The 14193-nt window shown below is 54.9% G+C and overlaps 1 protein-coding gene across 11 annotated transcripts in view; it reads right to left on the bottom strand.

The window, feature by feature from the left end:
• The window catches only part of Phldb1 (pleckstrin homology like domain family B member 1), a 48665-nt gene that overhangs the window by 19564 nt on the left and 14908 nt on the right, over positions 1–14193 (bottom strand). For 7 of the 11 annotated variants that reach the window (XM_047516003.1, XM_047515998.1, XM_047516000.1 and 4 more), the window contains 7 exons: positions 12155–12280; positions 9137–10485; positions 6332–6613; positions 5785–5925; positions 5566–5703; positions 2929–3057; positions 2428–2583 (listed from right to left, as the gene is read on the bottom strand). In XM_047516003.1, the coding sequence (XP_047371959.1) occupies positions 2428–2583; positions 2929–3057; positions 5566–5703; positions 5785–5925; positions 6332–6613; positions 9137–10485; positions 12155–12280 (2321 nt within the window). The remainder of the gene's footprint in view (positions 1–2427; positions 2584–2928; positions 3058–5565; positions 5704–5784; positions 5926–6331; positions 6614–9136; positions 10486–12154; positions 12281–14193) is intronic. The other 4 variants (XM_047516001.1, XM_047516006.1, XM_047516007.1 and 1 more) reach the window with 1 other exon arrangement.

The following is a 14193-nucleotide window of genomic DNA, read 5'->3' as shown; positions in this document are numbered from 1 at the left end:
TCAGGCCTTCTTTAGTCTAGGAGGGCTGTCCCAGGTTTGGCCACCCATCCTGAGCCTCCTCATCCTACCAGAACAAATGCTACCTTCCCCCAGCCTTCCTTGAGCATCAATTTCTTTGTTCCCGTCTCTGTGCTCATATGACTCCACATCACTATCCTTGTCATATTGCTATTTGTGAATATATCTGTCTCTGCCACCACCCATGCTGACTGTAAGATCCAAGGGCAGGACCCATGTCTTTTCCATCTTTTCCACCCCAACAGGGCTTAGCACCATGCCTCACTCAACAATCATGTGCTGAAAGGAAACAAAAAGACACTAGTGAGGGCATGAGGGTTAGGGACAATGGGCTGGGTTATTCCCAAGAGGGTTTTCTGGATGAGGTGATTGATCTTAAAGCACCACCTTGGGAGAAGAAGGCATGAAGAAGGGAGTTGTCCTTAACCTGGATTCAGCCCAAGACAGCACTGAAGCAAGCCAAGCAGTCTCTCAGAGCAGAACTGCCATTTACCAGGAATGTAGTAGGAGCCCGGAACTCTGCAAAATGTTTTACATTTGTTACCTCATTTTAATCTTATGAGGCAAGTGCTCTTATGCCCATTTCATAAGTGAAAACAGACATACTGAGGAGCTAACATCTTTCAGTTGGTAAGTACTACAGCTAGAACCAGATCTGTTGGATTCCAAGGCCAGTACTTTCAACCACTCTGAACCGGAGTGGACAGAGGAACACAGAGCTCCAGGGCAGACAGAGCCTGGGGTGGGACACCGGGAGCTGAGGATGAAGGTTAGGCAAGGCTCACCAGGAGGAGAATGGGGAAGAATGTGACCCCTCAGGGCCTCGCTGGTTGAGGGCACCCAGGAGCCACGGTGGGTGTGGAGAGGAGTGAAGCAGAGTTCACTACTGCTGACCCCTCTCAGACTCCCTGGAGCTCAAATTCAACAGGGCTTCAAAGGTACAAGATCAGTTGATCTAAGGCTCTTTCCTCTAGGAGGAAAGAAAAAGAGGCTGAAGAAGTGACAGTTCCTAGACCCTGTGGAACACCATGGAAGAAACATGAGCTGTGGGACCAGGTAGGCCTGGGTTCCAACTCTGACTCTGAAGTTCATAGACTGGAGGCTTAGGGCAAACATGGCTTCTGCAGATCCTAGTTTCCTTGTCTATAAAATGAGATAAGAGCACCTGTGAGACCACCTAAGGGCAACATGAGAGAACCCCAGGAGGCCTCCTGGCAGTGCACCTGACACACACCTGTAGGCTTGGAAAACGCCAGTTTTCTTCTTTCCTTGCATCAGTCTTACACTGGAAAGTGGATGCACTTGTAAGGCAGAGCAGCTCAGGGAGGGAAACATGGGCTCTCTGGACTTGCGTGGTCCAACAGCTCCCCTCTTGCCACAAACCAGCAAGCTCCTCAACTTGCCATATGCATGTATGTGGACGCAGGAGCTCAAGGCTCAGCCATGGGTATGTGAACCACCTGGGCCATCTTCCCCATTCCCTCCCCTGCCACCGCCTAACACACACCTGCCCCATCATCCTGTCACCATTCGTGCCTGGTCTGGCTGAGATCAGGAGCAGATTATCACAGCACTAGCACAGCAGAACCCACCAGAACACAATACTCAATCCCTTGTTTTACAGTTCAGCCATGCAAGAGATGAACCAGGGATGGAATCCAGAAGATGCCTACCCTAGGGCCCCCAGCTAGCTCTAATATTCAGATCATAGGTCTCTGTATGTGTCCCAGCCTTTCTTGGGCAGGGGCAGGGCTGGGGATGCAGCTCAGTGGTAGAGCATGTGCTTAGCAATCACGCACCAGGTGCCCCGGTTCAATGCCCCAAACCAGAATAAACAATAAGGACAGGAGCAAGCTTCTTCCACTTCCATCTTTCTTTCCTTCTTTTTCTTTTCTTTTTTTTTTTTTTTTTTTTGGTGGGGGGCGGTGGGGTGGGTGAGTACTAGGGATTGAGCCCAGGGGCACTCTGCCACTAAGCTACATTCCCAGCCCTTTCCATTTTTTTTTATTTTGAGACAGGGTCTCACCAAGTTTCCAAGGCAGGTCTTGAACTTATGATCCTCTTGCCTTGGCTGGATCACAGGCTCATTCCACCTGCCCAGCTCTCCACCTCCATCTTTCAATTCTCTGACCCATCAGTGCCCAGCTCTCAGTGTGAGCCCACTTTCTACTGGCAGACTGAGGGGAGTCAGTCTTAATTTTAGCTGTCCTTTGTTGAGCATTTTCTACCATCATGTACTATTCTGCATTTACAAACTAACTCTCATCGAATCTCGTTATATAGTTCTGAAACTACAGACAGGAAACGGAGGCACAAAAATTAAGTCACCAACGACGATTTAAATCCAGGTTACTGGTCTCCAACCGCCCTCCCCGACCGCTGCCTGCAGCAGGAGTGGATGGGGCACACCTTCCTCTTGGCGACACTACGCAGCAGCTCGGCCTTGCTCCGCAGCAGCCCCTGGCCCGCCAACTCGCGCTCCTCCTCCACGCGGCTCTCACGCTCCAGCTGCTGGAACTCCAAGTCTTCAAAGAGCTTTGTCTCGGTCTCCAGGGCCTCAGCCTCCTTCAAAGACAGTTACATTGGGAGTTGGGTTGTGCTCATAACGCCACTCTGGGCCAAGAAGGCCAGGCCACAGAGGTTTAAGTTTGGGGGGCTGCACCCGGGGAAAATAGGGAAGGCACCTGCCCCCACCCGACTCCCTCTGCTCTGCTTGGCTGTGCGCTTTTCGCGGGCATCACGGCCTGGAGCGCTGATCCCCCCAACCTTGCCGGTCCCCTCCAAGCCACAGCACCGACCCTGGTGTCCGGCAGGTACTGCAGGGGCCAGGCGGTCCCGTCCCACCGCTCTCCTCTCTTCTGTCTGGGCGGTGGCCCGCGGGGGCCGGGGGAGGGGGCTGGTGGAACTGACCCTTCTCAGCTGCTCCTGTAACTGTTCCCGCACTGACTCGGGGCAGTTATCGAGCTGCGTCTGGAGCTCGGCGTAGAGCGCCTGGCGGGCCTCCAGGTGCCTCCGTCCCGCGGCCAGCTCCGCCCTCTCCTGGTCGGCGGGAGGGGAGGGAGGCGGGGCACAGGGGAGAGAGAACACACACTCCTCAACTCCGGCCCGGCGCGGGGAGGGGCGCGGGCGCAGCGCGAGACCGCGAGCGGGGCGAGAAATCAAAGTGAAGCAAGAAGAGGGCAGAAAGGGAAAGTGAACAGGGTGGAGGGAGAGGGAGAGAGGCCAGAAGCAGAGGTGTAAGACAGGGCTCAGTGGCGCAGGGATGGTGTAAGATAGGCAGGGTAGAAATTTTGGTCTCTCCGAGTCCCTTGAACTAGGAATGTCTGAGTAGGTACTAACACAAGGCCTTGTTTCCTCTCCAAACAGTCAAGGTCAAAGCTGATGCCACCAGGCAAAAGCAGAGTCCCAAGCTCCACTATTGCCAGAAGACCAAAATTTAACCCAGAGAAAAAGAGGAGTGGTAAGAGTTAAATCCAGGGGCTGAGGGTCAATGGGGAGGATGTTATAGCCACAGCAATGCAGCAAGGGGACCCCAGCCCAACACCCTGGCTGCCCTCCCCTCCTGCTCCGGGTGGGGGTGGGGTGCCAGCTCTGCAGGCTGAACTTCAGCAGAGATGAGGGTTACAATTAGTTCGGCCTGTTGCCATGGTAACAGGAGCCCCAGGAGTGGGTACAGAGAGGAGGTGGATGGCTCTGTCTGGGGCGAGATGACACCTCTGAGGGCGGCAAGGGGCGAGGGGAGGAGTTGGTGAGTCACCCCTCAGGAAGGACAGACGCAGGAGAAACTGTGATTACTGATACCAAAGTCAGAGTGGGGCCATGGGCTGAGAGCTGTGAAGGGAAGCCAAATGAACCTTCTCTGCCACCACCATCACGACCACCATCGCCACCAGCACCTTCACCACCACAACCTCAAACAGCTGGGCCCAGAGGGAAGCAAAGCCCAGGCCTCAGGTTATCTCAAATCAATGAGAAGTGAGGTCAGGCGAGTTCCTTATGAAATGCTGAGCTTCATCACTGGGAATAAGCCCCTCCACGGCACCCCACCACTCACCCACCCTCATCCCTGCACACCACCTGCCTACCCGTCCCCAAAGAGAAGGCCGTGATCAGAACAGCTCCTGCAGTCCAGGCACATCCCCATTTTTGGATGCTGCCTTTAAAAGAACCTGGGTTCTAGATGGCCTCCAGGGGCTGGGGGAGGGATGGGAGAGGCTACTCCTTCTTCCCTGATTGGGGTATCTTGATTTGGGAAAACTAGGATGGGGAGCCATTGAGTTGGCAGAGAGGCCCTATCCAACCCCTCCAAGGTCGTGCCCACAACTGGACCTCTTTACATCTCGGCTCCAGGGGCCGGGTGGTTGAAGGAGCACAGTCTGCCTCCCCCTGCTCTGCAGGAAGCTGCTAACCATCCAGGCCTGTCCAATGGGAGAGGCCATTCGGGCTGAGCAGTTCTTGAGCCAAGCATTCCCGTCCACCCACCTTTATAGCCCTCCTGCCAATGCCTGTAGAGAAAAGTTTAGCTACTGTGCCCTCCTGCCACTTCCTTTCTGATCAAAACCGTGGGATCCCACACCAAGAAAAGAAGGAGGCAATATTAGAAGGGAGAGGTCAGGGCACGAAGGCACCCACGGAGTTAGTGCAAAAGCAGGCATGGCTCAGCCCTGCCTGGGTGGCCCGGCAGTTAGGGGCATGCGGAGAGCCCAGGACAGTGATTAGATAGGGCGTTAGTGCAGGCCTGGTTGGCAAGCATGGAGTTAATTTGGCACAGAATTTGGGAGTGTGGTTTTGGGGGCCAGAGCCAAAGCTCCAAAAAAAAAAAAGGTCAAAGAATGTTTAGGGTTTTCAAAATTGAGAGCAAGAGGAAGATACTCTCAAAAAATCCAAAAGGGAAATTAAATTCTTGGAAAAATACTGTCAAATCCAGAAATAGATGACCCCTCTCCACTTCGGAGCTTTTGGCACGTTGTTGGGCATCTTGGACATGGCTGGCATGGCCCCTGTGGGATGGAGCGGCCCCTGCAGGCTGGCACGAAATCTGAAAGGGGCAGGGGCAAGAGCTGGGACCATCTGGGATAGGAGGCTGCAGACTCTGAAGACTTGGGAAGCAGAGGCCTGTGGGCCATCTCCCAAAGACCACAACCTAAGCACCTGAGGCATGCTCGAAGGAAGTGTCCTCCAGGTGGCGGGACCCAAATTTGAATCACCCCAGCACCGGTCCCTACAGCTGTACTCACTGCCCAAGAAGGGGCCTTGGCACTTCCTAAAAAGGCCATGAAAGGCCCAGAATGGCAGGAACCCAGACACCCAGAGGTAGCACAGAGACCCAGACAGATGAGACCACAGACACCAGCCCAGGCCCAGGCAGCACCCTTCAAGCTGGTACCTTCCAGAGAGGACAAGGTCCCTGGCCCTGGAGAGCCACAGAAGCCGCCTGCTATGCAGGGTGGATGATGAAGTGAGGGGTTCAGGGCCCCAGGGAAGGCAATGCTCCTTCTCTCCTGGGTCACTGGTACCCAGCACCAAGCTGGGCCAGGTGTGGATTACCTTGTCTCTCTCCTTCTGGATGCCAGTCTCCAAGGCCACCAGCTTCTCCTGCAGCTGGTCCACCGCCTTTTGCTCCTTCTGCAGCAGTGCCCGCTCTGCTTCCCTCTCCCCCTGCAGCAGTGCCCTCTCCATTTCAGCCTGGAGGCAGACACCAATGTCCCCATTAAGACAGTGAACTCAGGCCCCTGTTAGGCACCTGCACCCTCCCAGCCAGCTCACCTCTCTGGCCGCTTCTTGTAGCTGCTGCTCCAGCTCCTTCACACGGACCTTGAGCTGCTCCACGCGCCCCAACACCTGAGACCGCTCCTCTTCCAGGGCGAGCAACTCTCCCTGGAGCTTGGTGCTAGGTGCATCTTCATGCTGGAGGGGAGGGCAGCCATCAGCCAAGGACGCCTAGCACCTTCCAAGACCAGACTAAGAGACCAAACCGTATGTTCTTCAGGGCACTTAGGAGGAGCAGCGGGACTGAGACAGGAGGCTACCCGCCTCCCTGCCAGGGGAGCCATAAAGGCTCAGCTACAGAGAATAAAGATTTACCAGAGTGCCAGGCCTGGGTGGGGCCCCAAGGAAAGGCAGGTGATAAAGCATATTAATAGCCTGAGGAAGTCAATGCCAACTCCCTGCTTTTCCTTGCCTCATTTCTACACCTCTGGTCTCTGGTCTCCAGCACAAGCCTTTCATTACTTCCCTTCCCATTCACCACACCAGTCTCCCTCCAGTGCCCGGCCCTGCCCCGCATCCAGTCCAGTCCCTCAGCCCACCCCACCTCCTGCTGGGTGCTCTCTGTGCTACTGCACTCCTCCTTGAGATTTTCTTCATCTGAGCGCTCCACACTCTCCCACAGGCGTTGGGCAGCACCTCCAGGCTCCTCGCTGCTCCGTCCAGAGGCCACAATGGCCCCTGCAAAGCCTCTTGAGGGCCTCCGACCTGCCAATGCCAAAGCTGCGGTGGCCTCCCCAATGCTGGGCAGCTCCCCAGCCTCTGGTCCCCCATCAGCCCGGCTGTACTCAGCACACAGGTTCAGGATGGTCTCCAAGCGCTGGCGCTCCTGGGGAGGGTAGAAAGAACAGGGCATGATGGGGACAGACTGAGCCCTGCGGGGGAGAGAGAGCCGGAACACTAGGGGCTTGGGACTCAGCGTCAAGTCAGGAGAGCACCAACCCCAGAGCTGTGGGAGACCAAGGCAAGATGAGTACCCCAGAAGTGGGCATAAGGAACCAGCCTGTGTGCCACCTGTCCGTGTGGCCAGCCCCTCCCATCTTCCTGTTTCCTCTCCCTTCTCATTCTCTTCCAGGATGGGGTTTCCATATGGTCACAAGGACACACCCGAACATACACAGAGACACATGGATAGGCAGACTGAAGATCATGATGAGACACATGTTAATTCAGGTGCTCATGCTGACACAGGTACACATACATATATAGGCACAGGGCACAATGACACACGGGGACTCCCATATAGGCAGGTGCGGACACAACGTGTAAACTGGCCCTACATTAACAGGCAGGTACACACAAAGACACCAGCCCCAACATGCACAAATGCATACTCAGGCAGATAAACACAGTCCACATACAGCTGGGTGGGCACCGAGGCAGGCAGACAGGCTGGGGAGCAGACCCATGGGCCCACAGGGACTTAAGGCTCAGTCCAGACACACATGGAAAAGAGGCGGACCTGAGACACAGGCCTCCTTGTCCCCATCTCAGTTCTAAGCCACCCTCAGGAAGCCCTTGACTCCTTACCAGCGGGGTGGGCTGCTGCCAGTCCTTGAATGTCCAGACCCAGATGAGTGCTCTGTAGCCCTGGCACTTAATCCACCCCTCCCTACACACATCCAGAAGTAGTCACCTCTCAGGAGATGGGGAGGTGAGGACAAACAGTGCAACCATGTTCCTGATCGGTGTCCCAGTCTCCATTCATAACACTCCAGCCCTGACTCCTGGCCCCTGAGCCTCCCATGGTCCTCTGGGGTCTGTCAACCTCTTCAAGGGCCTCTCATTACCTATAGTTCAGCCATGACTCCTCGCCTCTCAACACTCACCCAGTTTCCCTCCTGCTGCTTGCCCAGTTCCATGGCAAAAAATGCAGGAACAGAATCCCAGCACCCAGAAGGCTGGGCCGATGCCCTGCCCCCGCCCCGGGACCCAGATAAGCAGCCTGGTTGAGGTGGGAGGGGCAGGGCAGGCAGCCTCCAAGACTTAAAGTGGCAGGTGGGGCAGGTCAGGGCTGGTGGTGAGGTGTGTGCCTGTGTGTGGGGATGGGGGAGGGGAGGCTAAGTGGGAGAGTTGGGGAAGGCTGGGCCCAGGCTCACTGCCCCTGGAAGGAAGAGACCCCAGGTGGCCAAGCACTATGGTGGAGGCCAAGGCAAAACAGTGACCGAAGATGTAGCAATGGGAAAGACTGGAGATCAAACTTCCCACCCAGCACAAGCACACTGTCCCATGCCCTTACCCCAAACTGTCCAGCTTCTTCCCAAAGGGTCTCCAGTTCCAGTTCCCCTCTTCAAATCAATCCCAGAGTTCCTGGGCCCTCAGGAACCCCATGCTTCTACCCTCAAGGGAAAGTGAGCAGAATCCATTTTCCTGTATGTGGATTCAAGTATGTATACACTGGCCAGAGCCTTGAGCTCCTTGCACTATCTGGAGAATCCCTGGCCCCCAACCAGCTCAGATGCCAACTCCAGGACAGCTGCCCAGAGCCACACCCAGCCCTGCATGCACCCACATGCACACATGCAGACACATAGGTCACAAGCACACAGGCCAGCCAGGAGCTGCCCACCCTGTTCTTTCCCTATTCCCTGCCACCCATACTCCAGTTTATCCTGCTGGGGCTGAGATGAGCAGCTGCCTTCCATTTGTAGAGGTCAGAGAGAAGCAAAAAAGAAGGATGTGGGTGGAGCTATCCTAAAGAACCAGCCTCAATGCTGGGCCCAAGACACACGCCTGTAATCTCAGCAGCTCAGAGGATGAGGCGGGAGGATCACAAGTTCAGAGCCAGCCTCGGCAATTTAGCAAGGCCTAAGCAACTCAGCAAGACCCTGTCTCAAAATAAAAATAAAAAGGGCTGAGGATGTGGCTCAGTGGTTAAGTGCCCCTGGGTTCAATCCCCAGTACCAAAACGCGGGGGGGGGGGCGGGGATGGAAAGACAGTAGATTTGAATTCCAATCCAGCTCTGCCAAAACTTGCTGCATTACTTCAGAAGATCCATTTCCCTCTCTGAGCCTCAGCCTTTTCATCCTTACAACCTGCTTCTCAAACTGAGAGAAAAAAGCACTCCTAGAGATTCATTGTGCTCAGGTAATAATACAAAACTTAAGTTATACATTAAAACAAACACTCTTTTGTAGAATACATGCATAATTAGCCAGAATTATGAGGTTTCAAAGTTCTTCTTCAGGGTACCAGGACCATGAGATATTGGCCATTACCGTGTATCCTGAAGTTGGGGATGCATAAGCCCAGGCCCTATCCACGGGCCCCTCCTGCTCTGCCAGCTGGCCTGCCCAGGCCCTGGCAAAGACCCTGCCTTGGATGGTGGTAGTCTCCCTGGCATCTGCTCACCAGCCTCTCCATCTCCTGCTCCCGGAGCCGCTCTTGGCGCTGCCGCCGGTGGTACTCCAGGAGGTCATCTTCATTGTCACTGATCTCCGTGATGCTATTTTTCCTTTCCCGAGTGACAGGCACCCGCAAGTCTCCACTGGAGAGCTTCCTCTGGGCACGCGGGCTCTGGCGTGGTGAAGCCCCAGTAAGAGAACCCAAACTGTAGGCTGGACTCAGCCTGCCACTGAAGCTGCCCTTGCGGGGTGCCAAGGACTCCCCCAGGGTGGGTGAGGGACTCCGTGTCCTGCGGCCTCGCGCTCCCAAAGTCAGAGAGAAGTCCTCTGGTGAAGCTCCGTGGGCTGCCCACCGCCGGGGCCGAGGACTCTCTGCTACCTCCCTGGTGAGCTTGGGATCTGGGGTGGTCCGGGCAGGCAGTGGGGAGAGAGCTCGTCGGGACAGAGATGGGCTCAAGGGAGGGAGTTCTCGCATACTGTCCAGGCCCCGCCGGCCCAGGCGGGGACTCTCAGGAGGCTGCAGGGTGCGGGTGGCAGACCCATCTGAAAATGTTCGGCCCACCACTTGGCGAGAGGGGCTCGTTGTCAACACACGCTCAGTGCCTGGAGGGTCACGGAAAGGGCTTGGAGGGCGGTCTTGGAGTATGCCAATCTTGTTGCGAGGAGCAGGGACAGGAGACTGGAACTTGGGGCTGCCAGGAATGCTGGTGGGTTGGCTGTGGGCACCGGCAGCTGGGTATTCACTCAGGCTGATAGCCACCACAGGCAGCTGCCCACCCAGTCGGGGGCTCTCAGTGGCTTTGCGGGCCTCTGCCAAGACTGTGGCTGAAGGGCTGTCAGTCAACAGACCCCGGAGGCCAGGGCTGGGAGGCCTCTCATGACCCCCTTTCCTACCCAGCCGGGGGCTCTCAGAGGAACGGGCACCGCTTGGACGGGGCTGCGGGGGCTGCAGGGCCAAATGGTAGCTGGAGGAACGGGCAGGTACCAGTGGGGGTACGGAAAGTCCTGGCTCCTGCCCACTGGGTGAATGGCTGGCACAGCTCCCACTGCTGGCTGGTGAAGAGAGTGGAGAGAAGGCTGGAGACGTGTTCTCATAGCTGGAGCCCACAGACATAGCCCCAGGGCTGGTTGGAGGGGACAGCAGGTAGCGGCCACCATTAGCCATTGGTGACAGTGGGGAGGTTGCAGCAGGCTTCTTGCCAGCAGCTCCAGGTTCCTCTAGCACCAGTGAGTCCATGATCTCCTGCAGGTCCTTCTCAATAGAGCTCACCAGGGAACTGTGGCTGGCACAAGCTGGGGGTCCCCGGGTTGCAGGCTGTGGGGTGTGGTTCCCATTCACCAGACTTTCTGATTCAGCTGAAGGAAAATGCAAAAAGGCCTCAGGCTCTGGCCTTCAGCTTTTTTTGTATGCACAGGAGCGAGGGCACACCCCACCTCTTCCTTGCACAGATCTGAAGAAGCCAGGAGATCTGGGTTCTTTATCAGGTTCTGGCATCGACCAGTCTGCCACTGATGGGCTCTGCAACCTTAGCCAAGTCACCTGCCCTCAGTTTCTCCTTCTGTAAAGGAAGAGGATGGGTAGGGCCCTCCTGGCTCTAACATTTTATGACTTAGGATAGAGTTAGCAAAAATGCCAGGACACATCTAAGCCCAGTTTTTGCCAACTCGCCCCAAGACTAGACTCCTTCCTACCTTGGTTTTCTCAACATCCTACACCTCTGTTCAGGAAGAGTAAGGGGGCATTCTGCAAAGGAAAATGCCCTACTGTGGAGTGAGCCAGAAGTTCCAGGGCCTCCAACTCTGACTCTAACAGAACATCATTTCCTCCCAACACAGCAGCCAGAGACTCAGGGAAAAAAACAAAGCCTCAGGGCTGGGTGAGGGTGTGTGCTGCAGCACTTTGTCCAATCAGAGGCAGGGGAGGGACCCAGTGTTAATGGCTGGTTCCTGGAAGCCCTGCTGGCCAGCCACGAGGTGCAGCTCAATGCCTCCAATTATCCCATTAAGCCACGACGGCAAGAGCCTGCCTTTGCCTGGCCCCTTGTCAACCAACCAGGGGACTGGAGTCCCTGGAACGACTGCCCCAAACAGCTAAAGTGGCATGACAAGGCTGGGTGGAGCCAGGGTAAAATTAACCAGGGAGTGGACTGGGAATTTAGGCTTGTGGGCCCCCAGGGGACTAAAAGAGACTGGGGATGAGAAACGACAAGGGTACACCTAAGCAAGACCGAATGTGGGTCCAAAATTCTGGGACTGTATGCAATACTGTCAAAGGGGTTGCCATGAATAGTGGTGATCCCAATGACAACCCAATTCTCTTTGGGTCCCCAGATTGTACACTAATAACTACTCCACCAGATGTACCACACATGTATCCATCTGCCACAGTGCTACATTGACACCTGTAGCCCTGCAGCCATCTAAATGCCACTACAAAGTCTAGAGTGGTAGACCCATTGCTAGACTCCTGATCTGCACCCTACCCCCTAGGCAGCTGGCTGAGGAGGGCTGTGTTGGTTCCCAGAACAATCACTGATTCTCTTCTGGGGATCAATAATTCACACACAAACTGCAGCTGCTCCTCTGAGTCATCCACAAGTATGGCATGGCCTGAGGGTTGGGCAGCGCCCAAGGACATGATCACCAGCAGGTGGGACCTACCAGGGTTTACTGGGGGTTCAATCTAATGCTCAGGCCATTCTTGCGGGTGAGGCTCCTGGTGGTGACACAAGAAGGCAGGGTCCCAGACACTGAATGGCACCTTCTAGGGCAGTAGGGTGAGACTGGCAGACCGCTCTATCCCTCAAGGAACATGATTTCCCAATTTCAGCCAAGCAGCACTGCCTTGGATCTCTCCCAGCAGGCCCTCTGCCTGTCCTTCTCCAGCAGACCATGGTAGTGGGCAGCGAGCCCAGACCATGTGTACTGTCCACTCTAACACTACAAGAGTGGTTGGAGTGGGCAAGAAGGAGTCAGAGGGGTACCATCAACCCAGCCCCTCTCCCTGCCCAGGTTGGACACCTACCAGAGCCGGGGTTGTAGGGGGGCCCGGGGGCCCGGCCCCCTGCTGGAATCATGCTCTTCATCCACTTGGCTTCAGCCGGGTGGTTAAAGCGGAGGAAGGTGGACTGACCAAGGCACAACATGCAGCCTGCAGAGAAAGCACATGCTCACAAGAGACCAAAAGTGGCCAAAGCCACCGCAGCCCACAGCACTAGTCAGTTCTCACCCAGCTCCAAAGAGCAGTTCCCACCTACACAATGCACACCTGACCCTGCAGGTCCCTGAGCTGGGCCCTTCCAGGACTCCACAGCACAGGGCAGAGTAGAAAGAACACTGGTGGGTGAGTCCCCAAAACCATATCCTCCTAATTCCTCTTCTTACTACCTGTGAGATCTTTTTTTTTTTTTTTAAACAGACTGCACTTTGATTCATTGTACACAAATGGGGTGTAACTTTTCATTTCTATGGTTGTGCACCATGTAGATTCATACCATTCACGTAATCATACATATACATGGGGTAACACTGTCTATCTCAGTCTACTATCTTTCCTTCCCCCACTCCCTCCCGCTCCTGTAAGATCTTTGAGTGAAATCACTTAACCTCCAACTGTAGTTCTCTCCTTAGAAAAATGGGACCATCCTGCTGAGGTTGCTAGGCTAATAAGACCATGTGTGCAAAATATCAGCAGTGGAAAATGTTCTTCAGAGAACGTGAACACCACATCCTCCCACCCCCAACCTACTTTCATATGTATCTAATTGCCTTTTGAACAGAAGGGTTAGTCTGTTTTTTGTTGTTTTTCCAGTATGGGGATTGAACCCACATCCCCACATTCCCAGCCTTTTTTTTTTTTTGCACTGGTGGGGATTGAAGCCAGGGCCTCATGCATGCTAAGCAAGAACTCTATCCCTGAGTCACATCCCCAGCCCTCTAGCCCTCCAGCCCTTCCTCCTGCCTCAGCCTCCCAAATCACTGGGATTACAAGTATGAGCCATTGTGCCCAGCTAGAAGAATGAGTATGTAAGGCAGCAACTTCCAGAGTCACAAATAAAGCTCTGAGATAGTGGACAACAGAAAAGCCATGGTTTGGTCAGATGCCTTGGTGGGCCCAGAATTTACTCTGACCCCTTCTTGTTGTGGCCTCAGGAGAGCTACCATTCTCTCTGAGAATCTCAGGAGTGACTACCACCCTGTTTCCTTTCTTTCTTTTCTTTTCTTTTTTTTTTTTTTTTTGGTACTGAGAATTGAACCCAGGGGTACTTTACCACTGAGTCACATTCCCAGCCCTTTTTTTTATTTTGAGACAGGGTCTCACTAAGTTGCTTGGGGTCTTGCCAAATTGCTGAGGCTGGCCTCAAACTTGTGATCCTCCATCCTCATCCTTCTGAGTCACTGGGATTACAGGTGTGTACCACTGTGTATGCCACCCTGTTTCTTTTTGACAAAGCACCCTATGGCTATTCCTGTAGTCTCCCCTAAAATCTAGTCAGGCCTAGGCCACTGGGTCCAGTTCAGTAAAGCCCATTCCCAGGTGGTAGACACAAGCCCAGTCCTGCCCAGGAAGTGTGAGTACATGGAAGGGGGAGGATGTGTGGGAGCCAGAAAATGTAGCCAAGGGCTCAGGAGCGTGCACAGTGGCAGGTGTGCCCACAGGCGCATAAGCCTGACTGGCAGAATTCCACCTCCTTGCCACACCAGGTGCTAGAGGGCTCCAGCAGAAGACGCTGTGTTAGGAGAAGTCAGAGCCCCCTGCTCTCTACCACTCACCATTCCAATTTGTCCACACGCCTGGTCTCAGCCTCCTGTCTACCCAATCCAGTGCCACTTGGCACCCCGAACTTCATGCCAGTCTGAGCTAAGACTGGCAGGGAAGTCTACATTCCTCGACGCTGAGACAGTTCAGCTCAGGGAGGCAGCGAGGGTAAAGGACACCCCAGGCCACGTGGGTACTTTGGCAGGCCCCCTACTGAGAAGCTCAGGAGTCCATTCTTAAGACCCCTGGCATTGCCATGGGTCAGAAGACTAGCTGAGAAGCCCATAGCAGACAAAGCCGCTCAC

This window comes from Sciurus carolinensis, chromosome 11 (assembly GCF_902686445.1).
Source record: "Sciurus carolinensis chromosome 11, mSciCar1.2, whole genome shotgun sequence".
Classification (NCBI taxonomy): domain Eukaryota; kingdom Metazoa; phylum Chordata; class Mammalia; order Rodentia; family Sciuridae; genus Sciurus; species Sciurus carolinensis.
This window is presented reverse-complemented; position numbering and strand designations above follow the sequence as displayed.